This window comes from Podarcis vaucheri, assembly GCF_965113315.1.
Source record: "Podarcis vaucheri genome assembly, chromosome: 1".
Classification (NCBI taxonomy): Eukaryota; Metazoa; Chordata; class Lepidosauria; order Squamata; family Lacertidae; genus Podarcis; species Podarcis vaucheri.
In genome coordinates, this window is record NC_138759.1 from 35470569 (window position 1) to 35494969 (window position 24401).

At 41.1% G+C, this 24401-nt stretch overlaps 2 protein-coding genes across 2 annotated transcripts in view; one reads left to right on the plus strand and one right to left on the minus strand.

Moving 5' to 3' along the window:
* Positions 1-11088, plus strand: part of PPP2R3C (protein phosphatase 2 regulatory subunit B''gamma) — a 24065-nt gene extending 12977 nt beyond the window's left edge. Inside the window, exons 4-13 of the mRNA XM_082213590.1 lie at positions 13-125; positions 1677-1774; positions 1882-1952; positions 2762-2894; positions 3689-3744; positions 3834-3909; positions 5867-6003; positions 7056-7193; positions 8848-8907; positions 10674-11088. Coding sequence (XP_082069716.1) covers positions 13-125; positions 1677-1774; positions 1882-1952; positions 2762-2894; positions 3689-3744; positions 3834-3909; positions 5867-6003; positions 7056-7193; positions 8848-8907; positions 10674-10862 — 1071 coding nt within the window. The 3' untranslated portion in view covers positions 10863-11088. The remainder of the gene's footprint in view (positions 1-12; positions 126-1676; positions 1775-1881; positions 1953-2761; positions 2895-3688; positions 3745-3833; positions 3910-5866; positions 6004-7055; positions 7194-8847; positions 8908-10673) is intronic.
* On the minus strand, positions 11077-24129 carry FAM177A1 (family with sequence similarity 177 member A1). Its single transcript, XM_082213908.1, has 5 exons — positions 23943-24129; positions 21531-21710; positions 16686-16752; positions 14803-14900; positions 11077-13874 (listed from the first exon to the last, which is right to left on the minus strand). The coding sequence occupies exons 1-5, from the start codon at positions 24024-24026 to the stop codon at positions 13662-13664; spliced, it is 642 nt and encodes a 213-aa protein (XP_082070034.1). The 5' UTR covers positions 24027-24129; the 3' UTR covers positions 11077-13661.
* Between the last annotated feature and the right edge of the window lie 272 nt (positions 24130-24401).

Here is a 24401-nt window from a genome sequence, read left to right on the forward strand (position 1 = left end):
TCCCCTTTTAAGAATTTGTGGTTTCTGCTGGACAAGCATCAGACATCACCCATGATGGGAGATGAAGCAATGATCAACTATGAAAGCTTCCTGAAAGTTGGTGAGAAAGCTGGATCCAAGTGCAAGTAAGGCACCTATATTTTCAGGACTTAGGCTAGTCTGCCCTTATCTTAAGAGTTCTGGATTGTCTTGGTCAACATTCAAATTGCAGGTTGTTACGACTTAATTTTTATTTCTCCCTTTGTATGCTGCTTTAAATTTGTAGGCAGCTCTTTAGAAGAGCTTTAGAACACACGGGAACTTAGGAAGCTGCCTTATACCAAGCTCATTGGTCCATCTAGTTAAGTATTGTCTACACAGACTGGCAGTGGCTCTCCAGGATTTCAGAGAGGGTTCTCTCCTCATGGCCTTCCGACCAATTCAGCTATGGGGAGCAGTGATAAGAGCCGGGGGTGGCAGTGGCTGATGACTAGTGAGCCTGATAGTAGAACTCTGTGGACTGGACCAGTGCAACAGTACTGCTGATACTGGTGGCAGTGGGCAAATAGTACCTCAGGAATGAGTTAAGCCTTTCTACATCCCTGATTGCTCATATTCTACCTCACGGTAAAATTCACGTAGTTCTGCAAGGATATATTGTTGGCTGTCAGAAGGAAGTTCTGATAAAAACATCATTTGAGCAGCTGTAAAGTGGTTGGAGGGGAAGTACCATTATAGGTAGCAAAATAAGGGGGTTTTTTTTGCTGTGACCTTGTACGTAGTAGGGCAGCAGAGTGTTTTTATGTGTTTGGCAGAAACATCCTGATAGTGAGTATAGGACAGCTTCTTACCAGAACTGAGGTGAAAGCTCAAGCCAGTCAGATATCAAGCAGATGACATGAGAGAGGTATCGAAGAGGATACATTTTGCCAAGACTTAATGCTTGCAGAGTTTATTATAATATTTCTTCAGGATATAGCACCTTCTGAGGGGCTCTAACAATGTGGGCGTTCAGTCCACAACCTCAAACCCAATTTGATGGTGGTTTTCAATATTTCCCAGTGCAGCAGTGGTAACTGCAAACCCAGCCACATGGAAAGCCATACCTGTGGAATAGGTTCATGCTTGGTTCATTAGATTTTTCACCACACTGTTGTTGTTTGCGTGGTGAACATTGCGTGGTGGGAAGTTGCTTTCCATAAGGATCTGCCTTCTGTTTCTAGGTGTAAATCAGGCCTAATCAGGTGTGAATCAGGCGGGGGGGGGGGGATGCTGCTGAGCTTGGTTGCTGCAAGTTCATGTACTGTAATTCATGAACTGGAACTTACGTCAGATTAGCATTCAAACTAGGATGTGGCTCTGAGACATTGCTTAGGCTTTTGGTTAATTATTACTATTTGGATCAGGAACGAAAAGCAGTAATGAATTGCACTAACTAGGTTTTTTCCAGAACTGCTGTTCAGTGTAGGTGGAATCTGTGAGCTTCTTAAGTGGGCTGGTTTCCTGTTTGTGTCCCATGTTTCCATGATACACCCAAGGTATATCATGGTACTCTCCCTTCCAAAGACCCACACATACATCAGAGTCCCACAACATAATTATCAGGAAAATGTGTAAATTATGAAACTGACTGAACCTATGGAAGACTTACAGTGGCTCTGCAGAACTTCAAAATTGTTGTCTTTTCTATTTCACAGGCAGTTCTTCACAGCTAAAGTCTTTGCTAAGTTACTTCACAACGATCCCTATGGAAGGATATCTATCATGCAGTTTTTCAATTATGTGATGAGGAAAGGTGGGTCTTTTTCTGTTTTGAACGTATTATCATACTTTGTTTCACTTTGCCCTTGGCTTTCTTTGCCTCAAAACAGATTCTGTCATGTATCTGTATCTGTTTTACAGTGTGGCTATACCAAACGAGAATAGGTCTCAGTTTATACGACGTGGCTGGACAAGGTTACCTCAGGGAATCGGTAAGTGATGCACGTTCAACATGTTGCCTGGCATAAACTAAAGTGCTTTTTCGTGTCTTGAATTGCGGGAATGTATTTGGTAATCAGGTATTTACATACAGTTATGTATGCAAACTAGAATGTTTCAGGTAAGCAATATTCTCCTTTAGTTATTTCTTTCGTACAGTAGTCTGTTTCTGCTTAACGCAGTTGGCATATTAAGTACCTGATGTTCAATGAGTCTATCTGATGTTCCGTTCCAAAGGATCACAGCTCAAGGGTTATCTTAACTGCTCTGTATTAGATAGGAGAATATTATTTGACAAAGCTTTGGTAACTAACCCACATCTTGTATTGTGTTATGTTTGTGGCAGTGAAGCCTCTCAGCATGCACAAGCATCAGGAAGGAAGGGTATGTGGCATGAAGGGTCGCTAGAGAGTCAGGTTCTTCTGGAGCGTTCACTAGTGTTTGCTTGTTGCATCCTTACAGCGCCTGTAGGAAGCAGCCAGAGACAAATGGTCCATTCCAGACCACTGTAAAGTACAGGATAAGCGTGAACAGCTGCAGCTCAAGTCATGGTGACACCTATACCTAGGGCTGCCATACGTCCGGAATTTCCCAGACATACGAGATTCGTCAGTCAGAAGTGTTGATTTTTGGCGAATTTCTTGAAAAATAGCTCAAAAACTTCATTAAAAAAAAGATTTTGCAAAAAAAACCAGCTCTACAACTCTGCCAAAAAAAAAGCCTTTGTGCCAGATTTTCACTTTTTGAAATATGGTAAGCCTACCTATACCATAATCAGATATGTTCTTGTTTCATTTCCCAGGATTTAGAAAATTATATTCTGGAACTCATCCCCACATTACCACAGTTGGATGGTTTAGAGAAATCCTTTTACTCATTCTATGTCTGCACCGCAGTCAGAAAATTCTTCTTCTTTTTAGATCCTCTCCGAACAGGTATGTTCAATTTGCTTTGCTTTTTTGTTTGTTTGTCTTGATAATTAGATTTTAGTTCTACCTTCGTTCTACCATCATTGGCCAGGTTTGGATGACTATCTCCTTCCATTTACTGCACCTGTTGGGCTCTGAGGGAACTGCAGACCAGGAGCAGTGAAAGCGGAACAGGGACCAGGACCCTGGGCAGGTGGGCAGGCAACACCTGCTGACCAGGAAGGTGTGCTGGGGCAGCTCTATAAAGCCTGCCTGCCCTGCGGGCAAGACCAGACGCTGCTTGTAGCTGCAGTTGTTTGTAGCTGCATCCATCTCCTCCCATCTGCTGGACTTACTGTACACCCCCCCCATATTGCAGTAAAACTGGGGCAAGTCTTGACCTAAAAGGCAGCCTATGAATAATGTTTTAGCAAGGCAAAGGGAAATTGACAAAAAATACAAGAGAATACAATACTTGAACAGAGTACTTTTTCTTTCTTATTAAAAGTATATATTCATCTGAAATAATACTTGGTCGGTTAGTAAAATTATTAAATGTAATTCTCTCTGTGTTGGCTCTTCAAGACTATATGAAGTACTAATGACAAATGTTTTATTTAAAATGGTTTAAAAGTAACATTTGTTTTTCTCTTACAATTTTGATTGACTTAAAGGTTTCCAAACATTAAAACCATTTCCTTTCATTCAATCCCCTTTGTCATGCTAAGTGGAACCTTTCTTGATGAAGCCCCTGAATATCCCAGTCATTAAGTAATAAGTGATTTTGAGGGGGTTAATTTGTTTTTGTTTTTTTCTTCCAGGAAAGATAAAAATACAGGATATTTTAGCCTGCAGTTTCCTTGATGACCTATTAGAGGTAGAGATTTACATTTATATTTACATTTCCTGTTGTGTTTCCTCATTATACTTGCTGAAGGCTTACTCAATATTTTTATATTCATTCAGTTACGGGATGAGGAACTTTCTAAAGAAAGTCAAGAAACCAATTGGTTTTCTGCGCCTTCTGCATTGAGGGTTTATGGTATGTACAAGAATTTGCATCATATTGTCACATCCTCACAAAGCAGCATGTCCCGCAAACATTTTTTATATTCCTTTTTTTCTTTTCTTTTGTTCTGGCTATAATTTTACATAGTACAAATAAGAGCCCTTTTGCCATACCTCTTTGGAATTGCAGCTAGGTGTCAGGACACCGTGGTTTGCATATACACTTCTTCCATGAGGGCATGTCATAAGGGCAGGGATCGAGGAGGCAAGATGGCGACCGCCATGGCCGTGCGGAGCTCCTGAGGACTGCCAGCACCAACTGCGCTGCCTGGCTAGTCTCCATGCTGCCACGATCAGGGAAGGGAGACTGGGGTGCCCAATGCGACAACCAGGGAGGCTGCACGGAGCGCCCCCCCCCCAATGGCCTCAACCCTGCCAGGACCGGGAGCACCCCATTGGTGGCCCAGTGGAACTCCGAGGCCCAGAGGCCTCCAAAGCCAAACAGGAAACACAAAGCGAAAAGGAGCCCCCTGCTAGCCAGACGCTAGCTTGCCGCCACCACCACCAAGAGAAAGAGGTAGGAGGGTACCAGGAAGGCCAGGGAGGGCTCCAGGAATCATGCAGCCTAGCCCAGGCCTGACCCCGAGCCTACCACACCGGTGGCTAGCACAAAAACAGCAGGCTGGGGCCCAGGGGGGAACCGTGTGCCGGGGACAACCCCAGGAAAAAACAAATGCATCACAGGCCCTCCCCGGAAGAGGAAGAAGAAGAATTCTGTTAATTTATATATTTTTTAATTTTTTTAAAAAAATCAAGAACTGTATTGGAGGCCTGAACCATTGAAGGCCACTCCCTGGGAACCCCAAGGAGTCCCTAGTGCAGGATGACAGCGCTTTTATTGATTATTGAATTGCCTGCAGTGATCTTAGTAGTTTTTATTAGCTATTTAGTATGATTAAGTATTTAGCAAATATTTATTCCTGTCTCGTGTAAACCAGGGGTGGGAAACATCAAGGCTGTTTAGTGCTTCATGGATGTACTGTTCTATGCTGCCACCATGTGGTAAGTTGCTCATAAGCGACACATTTGAGATTCTAGAAAAAAGCAAGATTGACTCATGGGCCTTATATATTGTTCTATATGTAAATGCCAGCTACTTAAAATCTTGTTTGAATGCATCATTACAACTTTTTCATTCAGCCCTTACCTATACAGCTCTTAATCCACAGTGTTTGCTATTAGCACACCTCAGATTTCAAATCAGGAATTCCTCTAGTTTCTAAAGACAGCATTTCTCTAGTTGTGGCATGGTGGGTTATGCTGCCCTCTTGTGCTCCTAGGCAGGAGATGCAGGTCTTTGTCCATTAACTGGCACTCCGCATCTCTAGTCATTTGACTACACAACTACAGCTGCCACGTAATACACCCGTTCTGCATTTGTAAGAACTTGATCGTTTAGTGTGGCAGCGCCTACACTGTGGAACTCCTTGCCTGTTGAGATCAAGCAGGCACCTTCACAGTACTCATACAAGAGGGGGGCACCAGCAGGCTTAGGGGAAACCAAAGGTTTGCAGAAGTACAGAAAACCTAAAAGAGGGTCTTAAAACAGCCTATTCAGAACGACACATGTTTAGTGGCCATATAATGTTCTGTGTTGAGGGGACGGGGGAGTGGCCTATCCTGGAAAAGGGCATGGCTGCCTGCCTGAAATCATGAATAGAAGCACTCCATTCTGCAACATTTTGTTGAGGTCCCACTTGTAAATATTAAGTACTGTCACTACAAGATGACATGGCTTTATACAACCCCACTACCAACCATCTTCATTAAGACAAAAACCCTGCCAATTTGTGCAGTAGAAATCAAGAGGTTCTCTTACTACAAATCTAAAAAGTTGTAGCATGTTTGTTCACGAAGCATTTGTTATGAAGTGGCACAAGAAATTGTTACTGCATTTCCCTCCACCCCCTTCTTCCCCCCCCTCCCTGCAGGACAGTACTTAAATCTTGACAAAGACCACAATGGGATGCTTAGCAAGGAGGAGCTCTCTCGATATGGAACAGGGACTCTGACCAACGTATTTTTGGACCGTGTCTTCCAAGAGTGCCTGACCTATGATGGAGAAATGGTACTTTTCTCATAGATGTATGATAGAAGAGATATCTTGCATTTCTTGTAAAGGCAATGTTGTGGTGTTTGGGTTTTGTTTTGTTGTTTTTTTTAAAAAAAGTTGGAACTCCTCCACTTTTTATATGCATGCTAACAAAATAGAATGAAGGCAAAATTCTCATGTGAATGGCAGCTAAAAACCCACACACTGCAAATTCATAACTTAGCAGCTCGCTGAATAAAAAATCTCATTGTGATAGGGAGGACAGTGGACTCTTATTTACCTCCTAATGCCAAAAGCAAGAACAGCAAGTAACTTATAAATTGAAACTAGCAAGCAGCCTTGGAAGCACAAACATGCAGCTGCTAATATAGAATTCACATTTATAAGACCTTGCCCTCCTTGTCAATCAGCAAAGTGGCCATTGTCTACCTCCCTAAGTTAAAAATACAATTAGGTTATTGTTTAGAAAGCTGCTGCTGAGTTTTGAATAAAATTGCTCATTTTGGGGGGAGATAATTCTTACAAGTACATGCAGAACTGGAATCGGGTAACTGAACGGGAAAACATAGCTTTTGTTTCCGTACCCAATTTACAACAGGAGACCTGTGTTGTCAATAAGATATGCTGCAGCATGTTACTTCTAGTAAAATGTATAGAATTTAGGACACTAGGCCGTATGATACATTTCAACCAATGATTGACCAGCAAATTATTAACTGGCTACATTATTTAATTGCCTAACACATGAATTCAGCTTTAGTTGAACTAGAACAATGGTTGGCCATTAGAAGACTGTGATAGGCTGTTGTTCAAATGTTCGTTCAGTTCAGACTAAGGGACAGCCTCACAAGTAGTTCTGATAGAAATCTATGGGTATGTTGCCTATCCAATAAAAAAGCATGTATTTTCTGCACACCCTTTTTTTCTCAGCAGCCATTTTCTGAGTCATGCTGTCTTTCAATGAAAACTAACTGCTCCCCTACAAGGAAATAGCCACCAATTATGTTCTGCTTGCAAAATCAATTTAGAAAGTGGACTATAATAAACATGATTGCATCTGCTTTTAGGACTATAAGACGTACCTGGACTTTGTACTTGCATTAGAAAACAGAAAGGAACCTGCCGCTCTGCAGTATATTTTCAAGCTGCTTGATATAGAGAACAAAGGATACCTGAATGTCTTTTCCCTTAATTATTTATTTAGGGTAAGTCCCTTTTTGTAGAGGTAGGTCATTTTTTTGTACATGTGTTGTTACAGCCTTTGTGCCTCTACCTAGAGATCAGCAGGCAATTGCTTTAAACTACCAGTGTTTGAGGTGAGGTTTTTGTCAACTTTAAAGAAATATATAAATGTTTAAAACTTCACATTAAGAAAGGGAAATAATTCAGAATGGCTTTTCAGGGCACATCTTACATAAAGAAAATACACCACTGTGATTTTAATTAAATACCAGGTTTTGCCTTTTCCGTACAACTCTTCTTTTTAAGGTAATAGTCTTTGATGACCTCTAATGGCTAACTTCTATGGGATGTTAATATATTCTGTCTACCAGTAATAATGGATAAGCTGTGGTTCCTATATAATCAGAGGGCAGCTTTCATACAATAGTCTGCATGTTTTAGCAGGCTCTTTGTAAACTTACATTTTCTCATTGACTGGAACTCACTCAGATGATCCTGTTATTAAAACACACCTTTATGAACTAACCGTGACTATACTATTTCCAGCAAATAAGTACTTCTTAGAGGATCACTGAATCAGCAGTCTCACAGATCTGCTGATGCTAATATTAAGTCTTAGGATGTTACACCACTAGAGATACAATTTTAGCTTCCACATGATCTAGTAGAAATGTTTGTTAAATTTAAATCCCCTTCTCCTTTTTACGGGTGCTAAAATGGCTTTCAGGTTTAATCCTTTTTTTGTGGGGCATGTCCTTTTGTGAATTTTGAAGATAAAATAGTGACTCCACTGTCATCCCACACAAGTATATATTTCATTCAGATTAAAGCAATCAGAGCAATTCAGTCTTGTTTGTAAAAGCTAACCCCCTTAATATTGATCACCTCCAATTCTGTGCCTACTCAACCAAAGTATTTTGCTGCTAATGACTCAGGAGTAGGATAATTCAACTAAAGGTTTAGAGAAAGAAAATCTGGAACACTTTCAAAGCTTTTACAATAAATGCTCTGCAGGTTTAAAATACATCCAGAGCTGTGTTCTTTTAGCAGCATGAAACAGATTAATTCTTCTATAACAAACATCAATTGGCCCTTCATCTTTCAATTATTTCTTCTTCCAGTATACACTTTATAGTTAGTCTCAAAGTTTGAGGCTAAAAGCCTATTTTAACAATAGGCCTGCTGCTTGCTTCAGTTCTAATACTTTTCTTCAAAGTGGGCTAGAAGTTGGGAATTGTTGCACATAGATTGAACAGATGGTCAGCGCTTTCTGCTTTGATAGATCTTCAGAGAAAAGGACAGATTTCACTCCCTGCCTATGCTTCACGCAAGGGGAATGAACACAGGCAGCATACCTCTCCAAACAGATGATAAAGGACAAGATTCTTATAAGGCTCAGTGGAAGCATATACTTTGAATGTTTAAGGTCTCTGGTTCAATCCCAGCACCTGCCATCAAAGGATATTTGGTAGCAGGAACTGAACAAGACCTCTACCTGAGACCCTGGAATACTTCTACCATTCTGGGGAGACAGAATGTATGAATTATATTATAAATTATATGTATGAATTAGCACATAGTAGAGTTATTTATCCATGTAACACAGCTTATTCGCTCTCTTGGATTTGAAAACATGCTGTCTTGTTTTCTGAACATATGTTACACCTGTTGCCATAGGCTATTCAAGAACAGATGAAAATTCATGGGCAAGAACCAGTTTCTTTTCAAGATGTCAAGGTTAGATTTCTATCAAAATTTATTTGTATGCAGTAGTATGAGAAAGACCTGACTTTCTGAAATGAGAGAGAGTATATGTTTCTTTGTACTAGGGGCAGTATTGTGGTAGAATGTTGATTCCATAGTTAATGTCTTAATAGTATTGAATTTGGTACAATATATTTTTGAATGTTTTTGGAAAAAACAGTAATATTCTATATATCTAGCCTATAGGCAAATAGAACCCTCAGGGAGATCATTCTGCGGTATAAAGTAACAGGCCTAGAAGGCCTCTTGCCTAAAAAATGTTAGCAGGCAAATACTTCACTTATTATAATTATCCATGTAATGTTAATTGGGGTTTTTTAGAGGATACTTTCATTTTGCTACTTTGATTTCTGAATCCATCTTGAAAGTTGAATGGAAGAACTGATAGATGCTTGGACATATGCCTCATTCTCATCACCTAATGAATGAGGCTATAAATAGCAGCACAAGTGGGGGAAACGATAGCTGGTGCCCCCAAAACTCATAGCAGTCACTAAGGGGTAAAACCTCTACATGTAGCTGCTTAACCAGAACTCTTTTGTCATGCCAGCATAGATCCTTTTGCTATTTGCAGGCAAATAGCTTGCCACCTTGGACAGTTTAAAGCAGCATGCACTTGGTGGCTGTATTGTGTGTGTTGCGTTGTGTCAGTTGGAAAACATGAATTGATTTGTGAGGCAAGCTTTTTACTGCAGGTAGGTAAGGAAGTCTTATCATGGCGTCAACAAAAATTACCTGTCCTATGCGAGACCCACTGTTGAAAAAGATCAACACTTGGGAGACAGCTGTCGCATGGAGCAAATAAATATAGCTGTACATCTTCCCTTAGGTTAGTGCATGGTTCGGCAAACTAAGGCCCGCCAGCCGGATGCGGCCCACTGGGCTTGTTAATCTGGCCTGCGAACCTTGCGGGCCCTACCACCCGCTCGGTCAGTCCCTGCGCTAAACCAGTACGGTGCGGAGGCCTCACCGCATGGGGACCGACTTCCACAACGCTGGTGTGGCCGCCAACCCGACACTGGAATCTCCTGCACCCAATCCAAAGCTGCGGATGCCTCTAGGCAACGCCCCTTCCCTCCCGCTTAGGCAGCCGCATATGGTCAAGAGCCAAGTGGGAGGAAGTGGTGGCAGCAGCATGGGCTCTGCACCCCAGGGAACCCCTGGCAGAGGCAGGGGATGACGCTGCTGAAGACAAGGCGGCGTGAGTGGGAGGGGAGGTCCTTTTGGGAAGGGGTCCGGCCCCTCACAAGGTCTGAGGGACAGTGGATTGGCCCCCTCCTGTAAAGGTTTGCTGACCCCGGGTTAGTGTATACAGATTCTAAATTTAATCTAGGTCACTGCCATCCCCCCCAAAATGCATTTATTTACGGGAGCTGATGACCACTGCTCTTTATGCTGGCTGCTAATATAAAACAGGTCTCATTCTTATCCGCTCAGTAATTAACTCAAACAATGTGGGAGCAGCACTGCAATAAAGAACTTTACTAGAGGAATTAACTGTGACTGTATTTTGAAAGCAAGTATGAACACATCCTTCGTATATTGTTCAGTTTACACTCCTTTTCAGCCAGGATGTGCTTTACTACTAGAATTGAACACCAAAGCATGAGGGGAAAGTGAAATTAAGTGTTACTTAATTATTTTGATTTTTTAAAAAAGTCCTTGTACTGGTGTGCAAACATTTTTATCCTATTCGACTTCCATTAAAGAAACTTTTAATTTTTGGTTGCTTTTTCTAGGATGAAATATTTGACATGGTGAAGCCCAAGGATCCTTACAAAATCTCTCTTCAGGACTTAATCAACAGTAGTCAAGGCGACACTGTCACTAGCATTTTAATTGATCTTAATGGCTTCTGGACCTATGAGAACAGAGAGGTTCTTGTAGCAAGTGACAATGACAACACAACAGATCTTGATGATACATGATTTAACAGGAATAGACTGTATCCATGGAGATCTGCCCAACTGATACAGTGACCATTTAAAGCTGAATAATGTATTCATTACCCAAATAAATGAAGCTTCCATGTAGCTCCAGATGGACAACTTTTGTATAAGGCTTGTGAGATGGATCTTCTCTAAAGCAAAAAAGGAAAAGAGTACTGCTGTTTGTTGAAAATGTAATTAAACGTTTACAGACTTTTCTTGTAAATTAAGTTTATTGAAATTATTCCTAAACCCACAAGCCATCTTCCAGTTTAGACAAATTATACCTGCTGGTATAATTTGGTCTTGAATACTCTTTTTGGTTTTGTACTGGGTACATTGGCATTGCAAAAACAAATCATGTGCACGAAAGAAACAAATCTCTGGGTCATTTATATCTGAAATATCAGATATGTAGAACTGTAGTTACAAATGTGCAGCTCAATTCTTTTAAAACTACTATGGAAGTAAATACCTGTCAAAGGGATAATAGTGAAACCTCCTACTAAAACAGCATCACAAACCTTCATCTACTATAACAAGCAGTTAGTGTAAATGCTCATGATGGTGTTAATTGTTCAAATACAGGGCTTCAAAAGTCATGGGTGTTTCTCAAAACATGTGACTATCCTGTCAAAATACACCTCTGATGTCTTAATTGCATGCAGCCCTCCAAGGCCTTATCCAGGAGTAACTTCTGTGGAACTTACTTCTAAGTAGACACACGATTATAGGCTTAGTAGGGTAAATGTATAGGCTTACTAGAATCCCAGGACCTATTACTGGGTATTTTAATGGCACCTGTGCCTGCTGCATTCATTGCAAAAGTTTGCTAGTCCTATAATAACAACTCTGAACCCAACTGATTTAAAATTATATTAAATATAAAATTTAATGCATTTACAAGAAAAAGTACCCACTTTCATACCATTTGCATATACTTAAAGAAATAGTAAAGGTAAGGCACAATGATAGAAGAACCTCATGACAATAAGCCCTTCCTATTATATAAAGCAATAACATTTTTGGCAAAAAGTAATTAAACAGCTGGGCACTCAAAAAGCTTCATAATTTACTTTGATGCCTTGAATAGATGCTTAATATAGGCTTCACATAGTTTGCAACTGGCATTTGGAATCTGATTCTTAAATCAAAATGGATGTTCCCTTTAAGATTTTTTTAAAAAAAAAACAAAACCAGAAGGTTGTGATGTGCTGTTTAGTTAAAGCTGTTCTAGCATTCTCAAGTTAAGAAGAGCTTCCCATAAAAAAAATAGTGTGGCAGACAAGACTTAAACACTTCCTCCTTCCCACATGCCTGATAGCGACAGTGAAGGAAAGGGCATGATCCATGAGGTGGTTCTATATCTCTGCAGTTTTTCTGGCTACTGCTGTGACACTTTTCCTATTTCCATACTACATGAATTTTTAGTCCATAGTTTCTTCCTGACTCCTGGCTATTTTATACAGGTGCACAGCAAGCTTTTAAGAAAGTGACTCAGTGGAAGAAGCTATTAAAAGTGTGTAACAACAGCCAAAAAAGGTTTTGTTTGCTTTGCATGGTGTACTGCTTTCTGCATGCATCTCTTTGTGCCACATATCCACAGACATCTGGAAAGTTTTGTGCTGCAGAATTTTGTGAGAATTAGTGTGGATTGTCCTCACAAAAAGGTTCATTATATAAGTTAAATTGTCAGTAGTCCTTGGTCAGGGTGCTGACAAGATCCTTTCTAGATAGAAAACCCAGCCTTGTTGACATGCAGTAGGCAGTTCTCAAACTTATTTTCAAATATTTTAAATATAAAAATCAAGTTCTGTCACTGAAACAGTGTCTGTTTAACTCAGAATGAAAAAACACTGCAAGGGTATGCAAAATAATTAATTGAGCATACCTCACTACTTTTGATTTTTACTACACCCAATATTTAGAGCCATCGTTTTATCAGCATACCATCTCCTATCCAGACTATCCTTCCCAACACACATAATAAAGTCAGAGATTACAGTGTGAACTTACTCTGTATATTACTCTTACTCTTCCAACTAAGCAATGAGAACATGCTTTAGGGACCCCTTAACAGGACAGTCCTTTATGAGACAGAGTTTTCAGACAAGTTCTTTTATACAGTTGTGTTTTTTTTACCAAGCATTAATCAAAGTCACCTTATTTTAAACTATATGACTGGACACACACACGCACACAACAGTGACAATAAATTAAACTAAGTCACAAAGATGCCTTGTGAATTAGTTGCCATTAGTCTAAACTTTCACCTAGATTTCAGTAAGTAACATTATAAATGCAAAATGACCTTAAAACAAAAAAAGCACAGTGATCAGTCCACAACTGTCAACAAGGCACCAGATGTTCAGGAAAGACATTTCACTTGTTCTGCATAGATAGATCACAGGACCAGTTATTTGCATTTCATAATCTAATAGGTTAAGCAAAATGTCTTAGCCTTTATTAGACAGATGTTGGCTGAAGAGACGTTAAGTATCTCTGACCATACTTTGAAATAAGTTACATTCCACTGAACATGCATAACAGAGCCTACAAACATTTGACAACTAAGAAACGGGGTGTGATAACCAATGTCACACAAGTAGATTCTGCTCAAGCAGAAGGGCCTCTCCTGCCTCTCCCCCCCCCCCCCACTACAGCCATTCAAAGCAGATTTCAGGAGTGCAGATGGGAGGGGAGGCTGGAGAAACCCTCCTGCATGACCAGAAGTCCGTTCCAGTGACAACCAGAGACGGTTGGATGCTACCCAAAGAATTATAATGCAACGTTCTCGTTCTAAGCAGACACTGGAGTAATATCTTGTTTGCTTTCCACAACAAGCGGACGATCTCCTTCTGTTTCAAAGTTGAGATTTACAAATGTACTACAGGTTGTAGCCTCTGGCTGAGCCGTATGGACAGCAGTGCCCTCTTGACTCTGGTTCTGCTGCTCTTGAAACCTCCTTTCTGCTTCTTCTGACATCTTATTCTCTTCCTCCTCTTCCTCTTCCTAAAAAAACAAACCTCACATGTTGTAAAACCAGGAGGACTCCATTAATTCATATATCCTGAGCATATTCATGTGTACCAAAATCATTTACTGCTGCCACCTTGTTGCTACTACTGCAGCACATTACTATTGCAAAGCTCTTAAGTACCCATCCAACAGGAAAGGTCAACTTAACATTAGAAAACATTAATGCAATCTGCATGCTTCTCAACAGAAAGAATGGCAATACTGTTTTGAAACCAAGTTCATTTCCTACAGATCAGCATTAAATATGGAAGCCTCTCATCAAATGATTTTTCCATGTCTGGCATATGGTAGTAAAACTATCAAAGTAGCCTCTGAACAGAAGTTGAGTGTCTGGGATTTGCAACTTTAGGAACCAGTTCTTCCTGAAGCATTTACCTTCTGAAATACAAACAAGCATTTCTTCTACTTACAATGTAAATTAAAGGGAACACCCTTAACTTACTCTTATAAAGGAAAAAAACCTAATACAAATTAGAGTATCAGTTGACATAAAACAGATGTATGGTAGTGGTTTCTCAGTTTTAATTGAAACCCCTCACCATATATGTAATTCCTTCCTTCTATTGTAGCAAACTATTTTGTATAATATTAGGCCAACATAGGTTAAAGTCTATTTGGAAAGTACATACAACCAAGCATGTTTTCCTGAAGAGATTGCATCTGGGATGTACTCTTAAGTTTCCCATTTAAAAAATCCCATTTCCTGACAAATGGACTTAAAGGGGAGAGTGAAAACAAGTTAATACAGAAGAAAATGTGTTGACATTGATAGATTTTTAGAGAACTGAAATATGACATCTTTAAACCATTTTATATTAAGAAACCAGACTATTATGCAGTACATTTTAGTAAATCTGTTTGTAATTCCTACACTGTTAAAAGAGTACAAAAAGGCACACACCTCCTTCTTCATTCTGTAGTATTCATCTATGGCATACTGGTATTTTGGCGTACTGATTCCCAAAACAGAGGCAATCTTTTCACCAAGGAAGTCACACACTGAATAAATAAAACACATTTATGAATGTTGCAGCCTTACCAAGCAAACTTGTGAGCAGTTTCCCATTAGCATTCTGCATCATCTTACATTTAGTTATTTAAAGAAATGATTATATACAACTGTATCATAAAAATATATCACAGCAGTTTACAACAGTATAAAAACATGAAACATTCACAAAGCAGCAGGAAGGGGTTTGCCCCCCATTATTCTACTTCCTTAGTTTTTGTGTCTACTTGCACAAGCCAAAACATGAACCACACAAACTATGGAAACGAAACCAAATAAAAAGTGACAGCCCAGATAAGATAATAAAAGACTACACCCTTTACACCTAAAACCGTACAGAGTGACGGTTGTTTGGGCTTTTCATGAAAATATCCACTAAAAAAGATTGCCGTATGTTTAAATTCTTCAAATGTACCCGAACAAGGATATTCCAACTCCCCTTTTAGTGAAACACCAGGCCCAAAGGTGTTTCAATGGTAAGCTAGAGGTATAAAACAAAAGATGGCAAGCTGTGTTGTCGCTGCACAATGGGTCACTGGGCTAGAGCTGCTTGAGCTGGCCTCCTCCTTATACTTATCTGCTCTACAGTCAAGTGAAGAAGCCAAAATTGTTCAGCTCAGAGTATGTATAGCTTGCAGGCATCAAATGCTGGATGAGCGGGTTTACAAACACAACCTGAAAAAGGGCAGGGGAAACTACCACAAACTTGCCCTTTTACTAAAGGCTTTTCATCATCCTAAGTCTGTCTACAAATTACACACACGTCTTCACATAATAACCTGGTGGGTCAATGTGTGCAATACTTCTCTTGTGACTTTTTATATTTAAAAAAAAAAATATCACCCCCCAATCTGCCCAATTCCCACCTGAGACTGCCCCCGTGACTTCTTAAAATGATGGAATAAACTGAAATGGGTAGCCAAGGGGAACAGTCAACAAGAAAGGAGGTCATAACATTCATTGCAATAAATGGTTGTCTAATTTTGTACCCTAGTGCTGCATCTTTTAATCAACTTATAAAGCAGAACAGAAGGCATGTGTAGAAAATGAAGACTGGGTTTCACTGTAATATATTTTTTCAGAGTAATATACCACCCACTCATGCCAGGCTATAGTGAAGTGTAGGCACTGAACTATGCAGCACTAGACATACTTCTGTGAGGAAAAATAGTATTCAGTACCTCCTTTTAAACTTTTAAGAAAATACTGGATAAACCAAGTAAATGGGAGCTTTCACTTCGCTAGACTTCCTTCTGCAGGTTAAGGAATGATTTGGGTTTTTGCATATCAGTAACTATCACTTTAAGGGACGCGGGTGGCGCTGTGGATTAAACCACAGAGCCTAGAATTTGCCGATCAGAAGGCTGGCGGTTCGAATCCCCGTGACGGGGTGAGCTCCCATTGCTCGGTCCCTGCTCCTGCCAACCTAGCAGTTCGAAAGCACGTCAAAGTGCAAGTAGATAAATGGGTACCGCTCTGGCGGGAAGGTAAACGGCGTTTCCGTGCGCTGCTCTGGTTTGCCAGAAGCGGCTTAGTCATGCTGGCCACATGACCTGGAAGCTGTACGCCGGCTCCCTTGGCCAATAAAGCGAGATGAGCGCCGCAACCTCAGAGTCAGCCATGACTGGACCTAATGGTCAGGGGTCCCTTTACCTTTAACTATCACTTTAATGACTTCATTTCATGCCTGTCCTTTCAGTCTCATACCACTTGGCACTTCATTATAACTTATTTTGTTTTCTGTAGACAGAGAGAGACAGAGAATACATACACACCTGATAGTGTTGATGTGGCTACTCTTAGCATCTGAAACCACAAATAGGGCCCCCAAGTTAGTGTTGCCTGCAATAAATAAAGGTTAAGATCATTTATGTTATGCATCTGAAAGACTTTTAATTTATTTCATGTGTCTCGCGTAAGTTATATCCAATGGTGGTGTTAGGCAAGTGGAAGTACTCTGCTTGTACAAGCAGGGCATCCAATTTTCATTGACCCCTCTTCATAGTACAGCCCTCTGCAACAGTTCCCATACTGTTCCCAATCCTCAGGGCTGTAGTGTGTTGGGAGAATTGGTGGGATTCAGTTGTCCAGCCATGCGTGAGCAGAAGTGCTTCCACTTGCCTAAGGCTACTGATGAATGTAACACTGAATGTCTTTATTGCTTGACTTGGGTATAACAAGAGCAGCACCACCAATGGAAGGGGGAGAGAAGCAAGAAAATTGACCTGAAAACACACTGCCCTCATCTCTTCAACATACCTTCCTCTATTTTAAATTGTATATCACGGATATGAATTTCGGTTGCTAAACTGCCAAGAACAGGGCCTTTTTTGTAGTAGCACCTAATGGTAGAATACCCACCCTGAATATATTTGCTTGGCAACAAGACACAATGCCTTCTTTTCCCAATGTTCACATGTAGAAATTATAGCTCTTCCAATCAGATAGAAAATCATATTACAGTGGTACCTCGGGTTACCTTCAGGTTACATACGCTTCAGGTTACAGACTCCGCTAACCCAGAAATAGTACCTCGGGTTAAGAACTTTGCTTCAGGATGAGAACAGAAATCGTGCTCCGGCGGCGCAGCAGCAGCAGGAGGCCCCATTAGCTAAAGTCGTGCTTCAAGTTAAGAACAGTTTCCGGTTAACAACGGACCTCAGAATGAATTAAGTACTTAACCCGAGGTTCCACTGTACTTATATCCTGTGCTTCTGAATATATGCATAAATGTAGAAACATGGAAAGCTTCATTAAACCAAGTCAGATAATTTGTCCCTCTATCCCAATATTGTCTGATGGAAACACAGTGGTGCATGTGTAGCAGCAAAACCAGATACCTTCATTTGCCCCACCTGCAGTAAAACATTTCTCTCCCATATCGGTTTCTCTAGCCACAGCAGGCGCTCTAATTCTCCAACGGTTTGACCTCACCCCCCAATGGCACACTCTTCCATTGTCTCCCGAAACAGATGGATGCCAACAACCTGCACATGCTAGGAACTGAACCTGGAATCTTCTGCATGCAAAGCATCTGCTATGCTCTCACCTCCCCAATTCTGCAGATACAATACATAAGATGGCAATAGCATTTAGAAGCCAATTTGCCATTGCAAATGCAGAATTTGCCACACCAGAAAGTTTACAGAAATGAAATCTTGATATATATTTGACATGCATTAACAATGCAAGGAAGTAAAGCTATAGTTATCCTGTTGTAAATAAAAATGCAGCGTAAAACATAAACCTTTTCTTCTTGGTATGTTTCAAAACTAAAGCTATATTGACACAAAGATTGGCTAGTTCAAACCTTACCTGAAGAAACTGATAATTAAATACAAACACTTTAATCTATTCTGGGTATTGATCAAGTCCTTAAATGATGGGCTCCGAATCTTAAGAGCCCTGCATGCATACCCAAGCACTTTCATACGGGCTTTCTGAATTTCTTTTGCAGCTGCAACTATTTACCCTGCAGGAAGGCTGTCCAAGGGTCCCCCTCCCAAAAGCTTTCTGGCAGGGCTTTTCAGGAAAGGGAAAATCCTAATGTGTGAGTGGAAGCTCCAACTACTTCTTATAGCAATTGTAAATACTCAAGACCCTTAGAAGCAAACTAGTACTTATGTGGGGTCTACAGAAAAAGGCATGAACAAACGTTAACAGACTTATTATTCAATGTACTCAATGCTCATTTGCAAAAACCAAGGTATCTCTGAAGGAAGAAAAATGCATTTGTATTCTCTGGCCCATTCTGGTGAAACAACCGGCTGAAAACTCCCAACCCACTCCCATGTTATGAACTGCAACATAGATTCATTTGCTATTATTCTTTTTAGCTACCTATGTAGATTTTTGTGCCTGAAAGTCATATAAAATTTAATAGTTGCATTAAGTCATAAACAGGGGTAGGTGAATACATACTTCTGATTTATAAGTGCAGGCTTTGAAATAAGTCTGTATTATTAAAGCTAGGGTTTCAGACCAGAAGTAAACCATTTTATTTTAGGTTCTGCGTCTATTCGTAAAGAAGCCAACACCAGCCAAGTTCCATTTTTTAAGGATGCTGTGTTTCCATTAAAAGTCCTAATATGTCAGTTCACCAAGGCATATTTAATGAGCGGATGCTAGTCTTTGTAAATGTACCCTTTTATACCACAGCTGAAATAATAAGCTATCAACATGGCACTGTCAGAAAACAGACCATTTGTCTGTATAGAAATCCTACAGCATTTTTGCCAAGGCACCAGAGCTCAGCTGGGGATATTCTTTTTCTCTGCCTCATTTATATTGCTGGGGCTCACACAATATGCCACCGGTGACAGCAATCCTTTCTCAGCTGTACCACAATATGATGTTTCGGCACTTGTTGAAGACCTATTTATTTGTCCTAACATTTGCTGGTTTTTAGTGCCAAGCTTCAAGTGTTCTATTTTAAATTAATGTTTTCTACTGTGCATTGATGTATTTGTGATTTTAATTTACTGTTGCTTTATTTTGTATATTGCTCTGCAACTCTAGAATGAAGGGCAGTATACAAATAAATAAATAAAAACAAACATTTATCCTATCAAATAATACTATAATGAAAGCAAGTTATGCAGCAGAAGATGGTTCTACAGTCATTTCATTTTAAATTTGTATAATAAAATGTCACACAAAGAAGGCTTATGAAGTGTACTATGAAGCTGTAAAAAGGACAGATTGTTTTTCGCAGATTCTATTCCACTATGCTTTGGACACAGTTGCATTCTGCACTCCAGCATCTTTCTCTCTCTGCCTTCTTTGCAACACAATGCAAGTCAATAGTACCTCTCTCTGTTCAGAGACAGAATTGCTATTCAGGATGCCAGATCTTGGCCTGGTAATAGGGCATGTCTGATGTAAAATTCATCGCATTCAGTAAAATATTTCCTTCTAGAAACTGAATAAACACAAAGGAACAAACCTGAATTGTACTGATGATGTTGACCTAGTTGCATGTTTATTTCAAACAGCACTTTGCCCCTAAATATATTTCAATATTCAAGAATCCTTACAGAAGCAGTTGAACATTTTAGTGTCTGTTTGTATAAAAAATTCAGCTCTGGGAGGGCCAAACAAAACCAAAAAGGATATGATGGCACTGTGTTGAATATACAACATAGTATATTTAGGCCAATACAAAAGCATCCTTTATTCTGCACATGTATTCTCTGAAATGCACAAAAGGCTTTTTTTTTTGGGGGGGGGATGCTTTTATGGAATAACTACTAGCACAAGGAACCTGTGGCCCCCCAGATGCTGTTGAACTCCAACTTCTATCAGCACCAGGAGGTTGATGGGAGTTGCAGTTCACAACACTGGGCGGCCACCTACCCCTGTCTCAACCATCCATCATCACCACAAATTCAGGAAAGAGGGTTGGTTAAACAAAACTGACATGCCAAACAGAACACTTAACACCCCTCAGGATACAAACAGAAACCTGAGTTCGTCTTGTTTAAATAAGCACATACACTTCTACAGCACACTCAAATGTTCAAAGTATTGGTTTCCATTCTGAGTTTCCACTTGCTTCTACCCAATTTTTATTAACTCATCTCTCCCGCTGCAGTCACTCCAATGCCCATTCTTCACTTTTCAAGAATGTCCCCAACACTAAGGAACTGCTTTTTGGTATATGGGGGAGGAAGGGAGGGAGGGAAAACTCCATTATACAAGCAGAGTTTCATTTGTGCTACTCTGCATCCAAGCCATTATCTCAGTACAGTCGTACCTTGGAAGTTGAACGGAATCCATTCTGGAAGTCTATTCGACTTCCAAAACGTTCAGAAACCAAAGCGTGGCTTCCGATTGGCTGCGGAAGCCCCGTCAGACCTTAGGGTTCCAAATAACGTTCGCAAACTTCCAGGTTTGTGGTGTTCGGGAGCCAAACGTCCGAGTACCAAGGCGTTCAGGATCCAAGGTACGAACTGTGCAAAGAAGGTCAGATTCATTCCCTTATTCATTCCCTTTCAGATGTGGGTGTGGTGCAGGGTTGTGGCTGAAATAATTCATGTTGTCTAACGCCATATTGCAAGTTCATTGGCCAACTGAGACAGGCAGATTTAGGGACTGTGACCAATTCAGTCTCACTGGGCACAAAGCAGGGGACGGGGGACAACAACACTGCAGCTATTATTTAGAATGTAGTGTAAGAGGCAGGGGCGCCAAATCTTGGCATCGCACAGGGCATTGCTGAAATTTGAGGCCCCAAGGTCCACCACTGACAGAGACCTGAAACTGTGTACAGACCATTTTGCATGCATCCAATTGACGCGCAACTGCCAACACACAGGTCCTTTTGCACCCAGTAGAGGGCAGAACAGGGGTGGGGCAGAACAGGCGCAGAACAGGGCAGAACAGGCCGGGACAAGCTTATGCACGCTCCACCAACACGTGGGGGCTAGGAATGGAAATCCCACACAAAATGATTGCTGCCTATATTTTTAAAAAGACACCACATTATGACAATTAAATAGTCCTCTTCCTATGGAAAGAGATTTATCAGAACAGGATAAATAAGTTAACAGAATTTTATTACTCCATTTGGGTAAGATAATGCATCATGAAAAACAAACAAATTTCAGAAACAAACCTACTGGATCAACAGAAGGCAATAGGTCTTTTTTCTCCTGCTGCTCATCCTCCTCTTCATCTGTGCTGTATTCTTCCATGGTTTCTCCACTTGCAAAGTGGATGACCCTTCTTGGAATTTTCTTCTTTTTTCCGATGACTCCAAGTTCCACATTCTCAAAGCCTCTATCGCCATTTGCATGCAACTGAAACAAGAGGGCAACTTGTCAGTTGCAAAAATGCCCACATGATAAGGGAAGGATAGAAGGCAGCCCTTTTTAGGGAAGTTTTAATGATGTTTTATCGTGTTTTTAATATGGTTGGGAGCCACCCAGAGTGGCTGGGGAAACCCAGCCAGATGGACGGGGTATAAGTAATAAACTACTATTATTATTATTATTATTATTATTATTATTATTATTATTATTATTATTATTATTTTATTATTATTATTATTATTATTATTATTATTATTAAACGGCTCTACAGAAAGTTCAACTTCTTTGCAGACCCCAAAAAATAATCTTCCATAAGTTTTACAATTATATTTGGGGGGAGAGGAAGGTCTTATTTTAAATGAATTTTATGGAATGCTTGCAAATTGCCTTGAGACACATGTGAAGGAGCTTCATAAATAAATATAAACACTGCCACATGTTGTTAAATGCCTATATAAAATAACCATTATTTCCTGATCACTTTGTTTTCGGAGTATTTTCATCTATCCCTACAATACATCTGGGAGGGAAATCATTCTTATTTTGAATTTGCAGCTAGTAAGTGAGAATGTGACACAATAAATTTGCTTAAGGCTACCCAAGCAATCCCTGACTGAGCAGAGATTGGACTAGGACCAGTAAGATCCAGAAAGCCAGTCTACTGAAATAAAATTGTTTCAGTAAATATTAGATCAATGCCTCTTTGCTCCTATTGCAAAAGAATGTAAACAAAATATATCAGGCCAGTTTAAAATTTCCCCTTTATTTGTATTTAACATTGAGTGTCCCTTCTTTACAGTTGCCACTCAAGCATTAATATTATCCATCAGAGTTTTTGTAGCCAAAATTATACAAATAACAAAAGCTTTATGAACTCTTTAACCTCCTAAGGTACTTCTTTGTAAAGACCATCCTTTACATGTAAGGCAACTGTGTCACAGCTTTTGCCAAGTTTTCACAGATGAAAGTCAAAGCCTGTCCATGTAATATTAAACAGGCTGATTTGTAACAGGTATCTGCTTACAGGAGGAGCTCAAAGAAATCAGAACACCTGATATATGTGTGAACTACAAAAGCGTATCAAGGCAGAAGGTATGGTAGATGGTGAACATAATAATTTGATGAATAAATGGTATTTGTGAATTTATTCATATGTATGTGAAAAACAGGCTACTACTGTAGTTAATTTATTAAATGCAAATGATGACATTATAAATACTAAAAATCCTGGATCTTGAAGCTCTATAAAACAGAATGGATTAGTCCTGGATTTGTGAAAAGTTAAGGATGAACTGTTTAACCGGCTTCACTACAAAATTCTTTTCAGATCGTGTTTTCACCAATAAAATAAGCCTAGCTGTTCTACGTGGGAATTAACACAATCCTGTTATCATGAAATGAAAATGTTCTGGTGCTTAAAAGACAGAACCATGTTCACTCCTAAAGCGTTCAGATGTGACACTGCTTTTTTATTATTTAAAAAAACTGCTTTTTGAGAACTGCTGAGAACCGTTTTTGGTACCCAGCTTCTTCTGAAAAGATGGGCAACACCTCCAGCCCACAGGTACCCCGAGACTGGATAGCATTCCCTGCAAGCGATGCTGCTATAAAACTGCAGGCCATCTGAACGACCGTCTTTAAGCAACTCCACAAACCCCCTCTTGGGCTGCACTTTCCAAGGCTCGGCCGATACTGAACCGGGTCCTAACCACACCCAGCGTCACCACCACCAGGAAACACAGGACTACAAAAAAGAAGCGCGATTGGCACGGGGATGGGGAGGAGGTAGCAGCAGCAGCATACAAATAATTTGGGGGGGAAAGCACAGCGCCCACAGGCCGGGTTGTGGCTGCAAATAAAGCATGCGCGAGTTGCACCTTGAGGGAAATGGTAGGTGGCTTCCAAGGAGCGAGGGAGGAGCCGCCTTTAAACCTCGAATATAAGACAAGACTTGCCCAAGGCTCCCCTCAGCAGACCCCGTTTGTGAGGAAGGCAAAGGCTGCAGCGAGGAAGGGCGCAGCACACACACCCCCCTTGCGCCAGGCAAAGGAGGGCAGGGGCAGGGCTGCCCCTTCTTCTCCCCTCAGACAGGGCGGAGACCCAGGCATGGCGAGAGCCGGACTGAAGGTGTCATGGAGGAGGCTGGGTCAGGTGAGCGGCTTCCCCCGCCGCCGCCGCCGAAGAGGCTCCCTAGACGGAGTGGCGGGGAAAGAGACTCACCTGCTCTTGCTCCATGGCGAAGGCGGTGACAGCGACGGCGGCTGGGGCGCAATACAGAGTGATGGCGGACAGCCCCTGCTCCATACTCCCACCGCCCTCAGCCCAGCCGGAGGGAGACTGGCAGCAGCGGGGCTCGCGCCAGGCCGAACCCTCCTCCTCCTCCTCCCGGACGGAGGCCCTGGGAAGTGAGCTCATAGAAAGGCCGGCCCCGCCCCGGCTCGCCGGTTGCTAGGAGACCAGGAAGAGCCCGCTCGCGGGGGCCCTCTAGCTGCAGAGGGGCCAAAGGCGGCGGCAGATGCGGGGGCCTAGCTAGCTTCTGTCTGCCACTGCCAGCGGCCAGGTGTGTCGTCGTCCCCCCACACTCTCCACGGTTCTTCGGTTAGTGGCGAGTTAGGGCTCAGGGACGAGGTAGCCTAAGTGCCATCTGTTGTCGGGCGTCACTAGTTTGTGGAGCTACGG

Coding starts and splice junctions, on each gene's coding strand:
- FAM177A1 (XM_082213908.1), bottom strand. CDS start 24,026: ATGGAGCAGGGGCTGTCCGCCATCACTCTGTATTGCGCCCCAGCCGCC. Junction 21,711..23,942: donor TCGCCATGGAGCAAGAGCAG/GTGAGTCTCTTT, acceptor CTCTTGTTTCAG/TTGCATGCAAATGGCGATAG. Junction 13,875..14,802: donor ACTACAGAATGAAGAAGGAG/GTGTGTGCCTTT, acceptor TTGTTTTTTTAG/GAAGAGGAAGAGGAGGAAGA.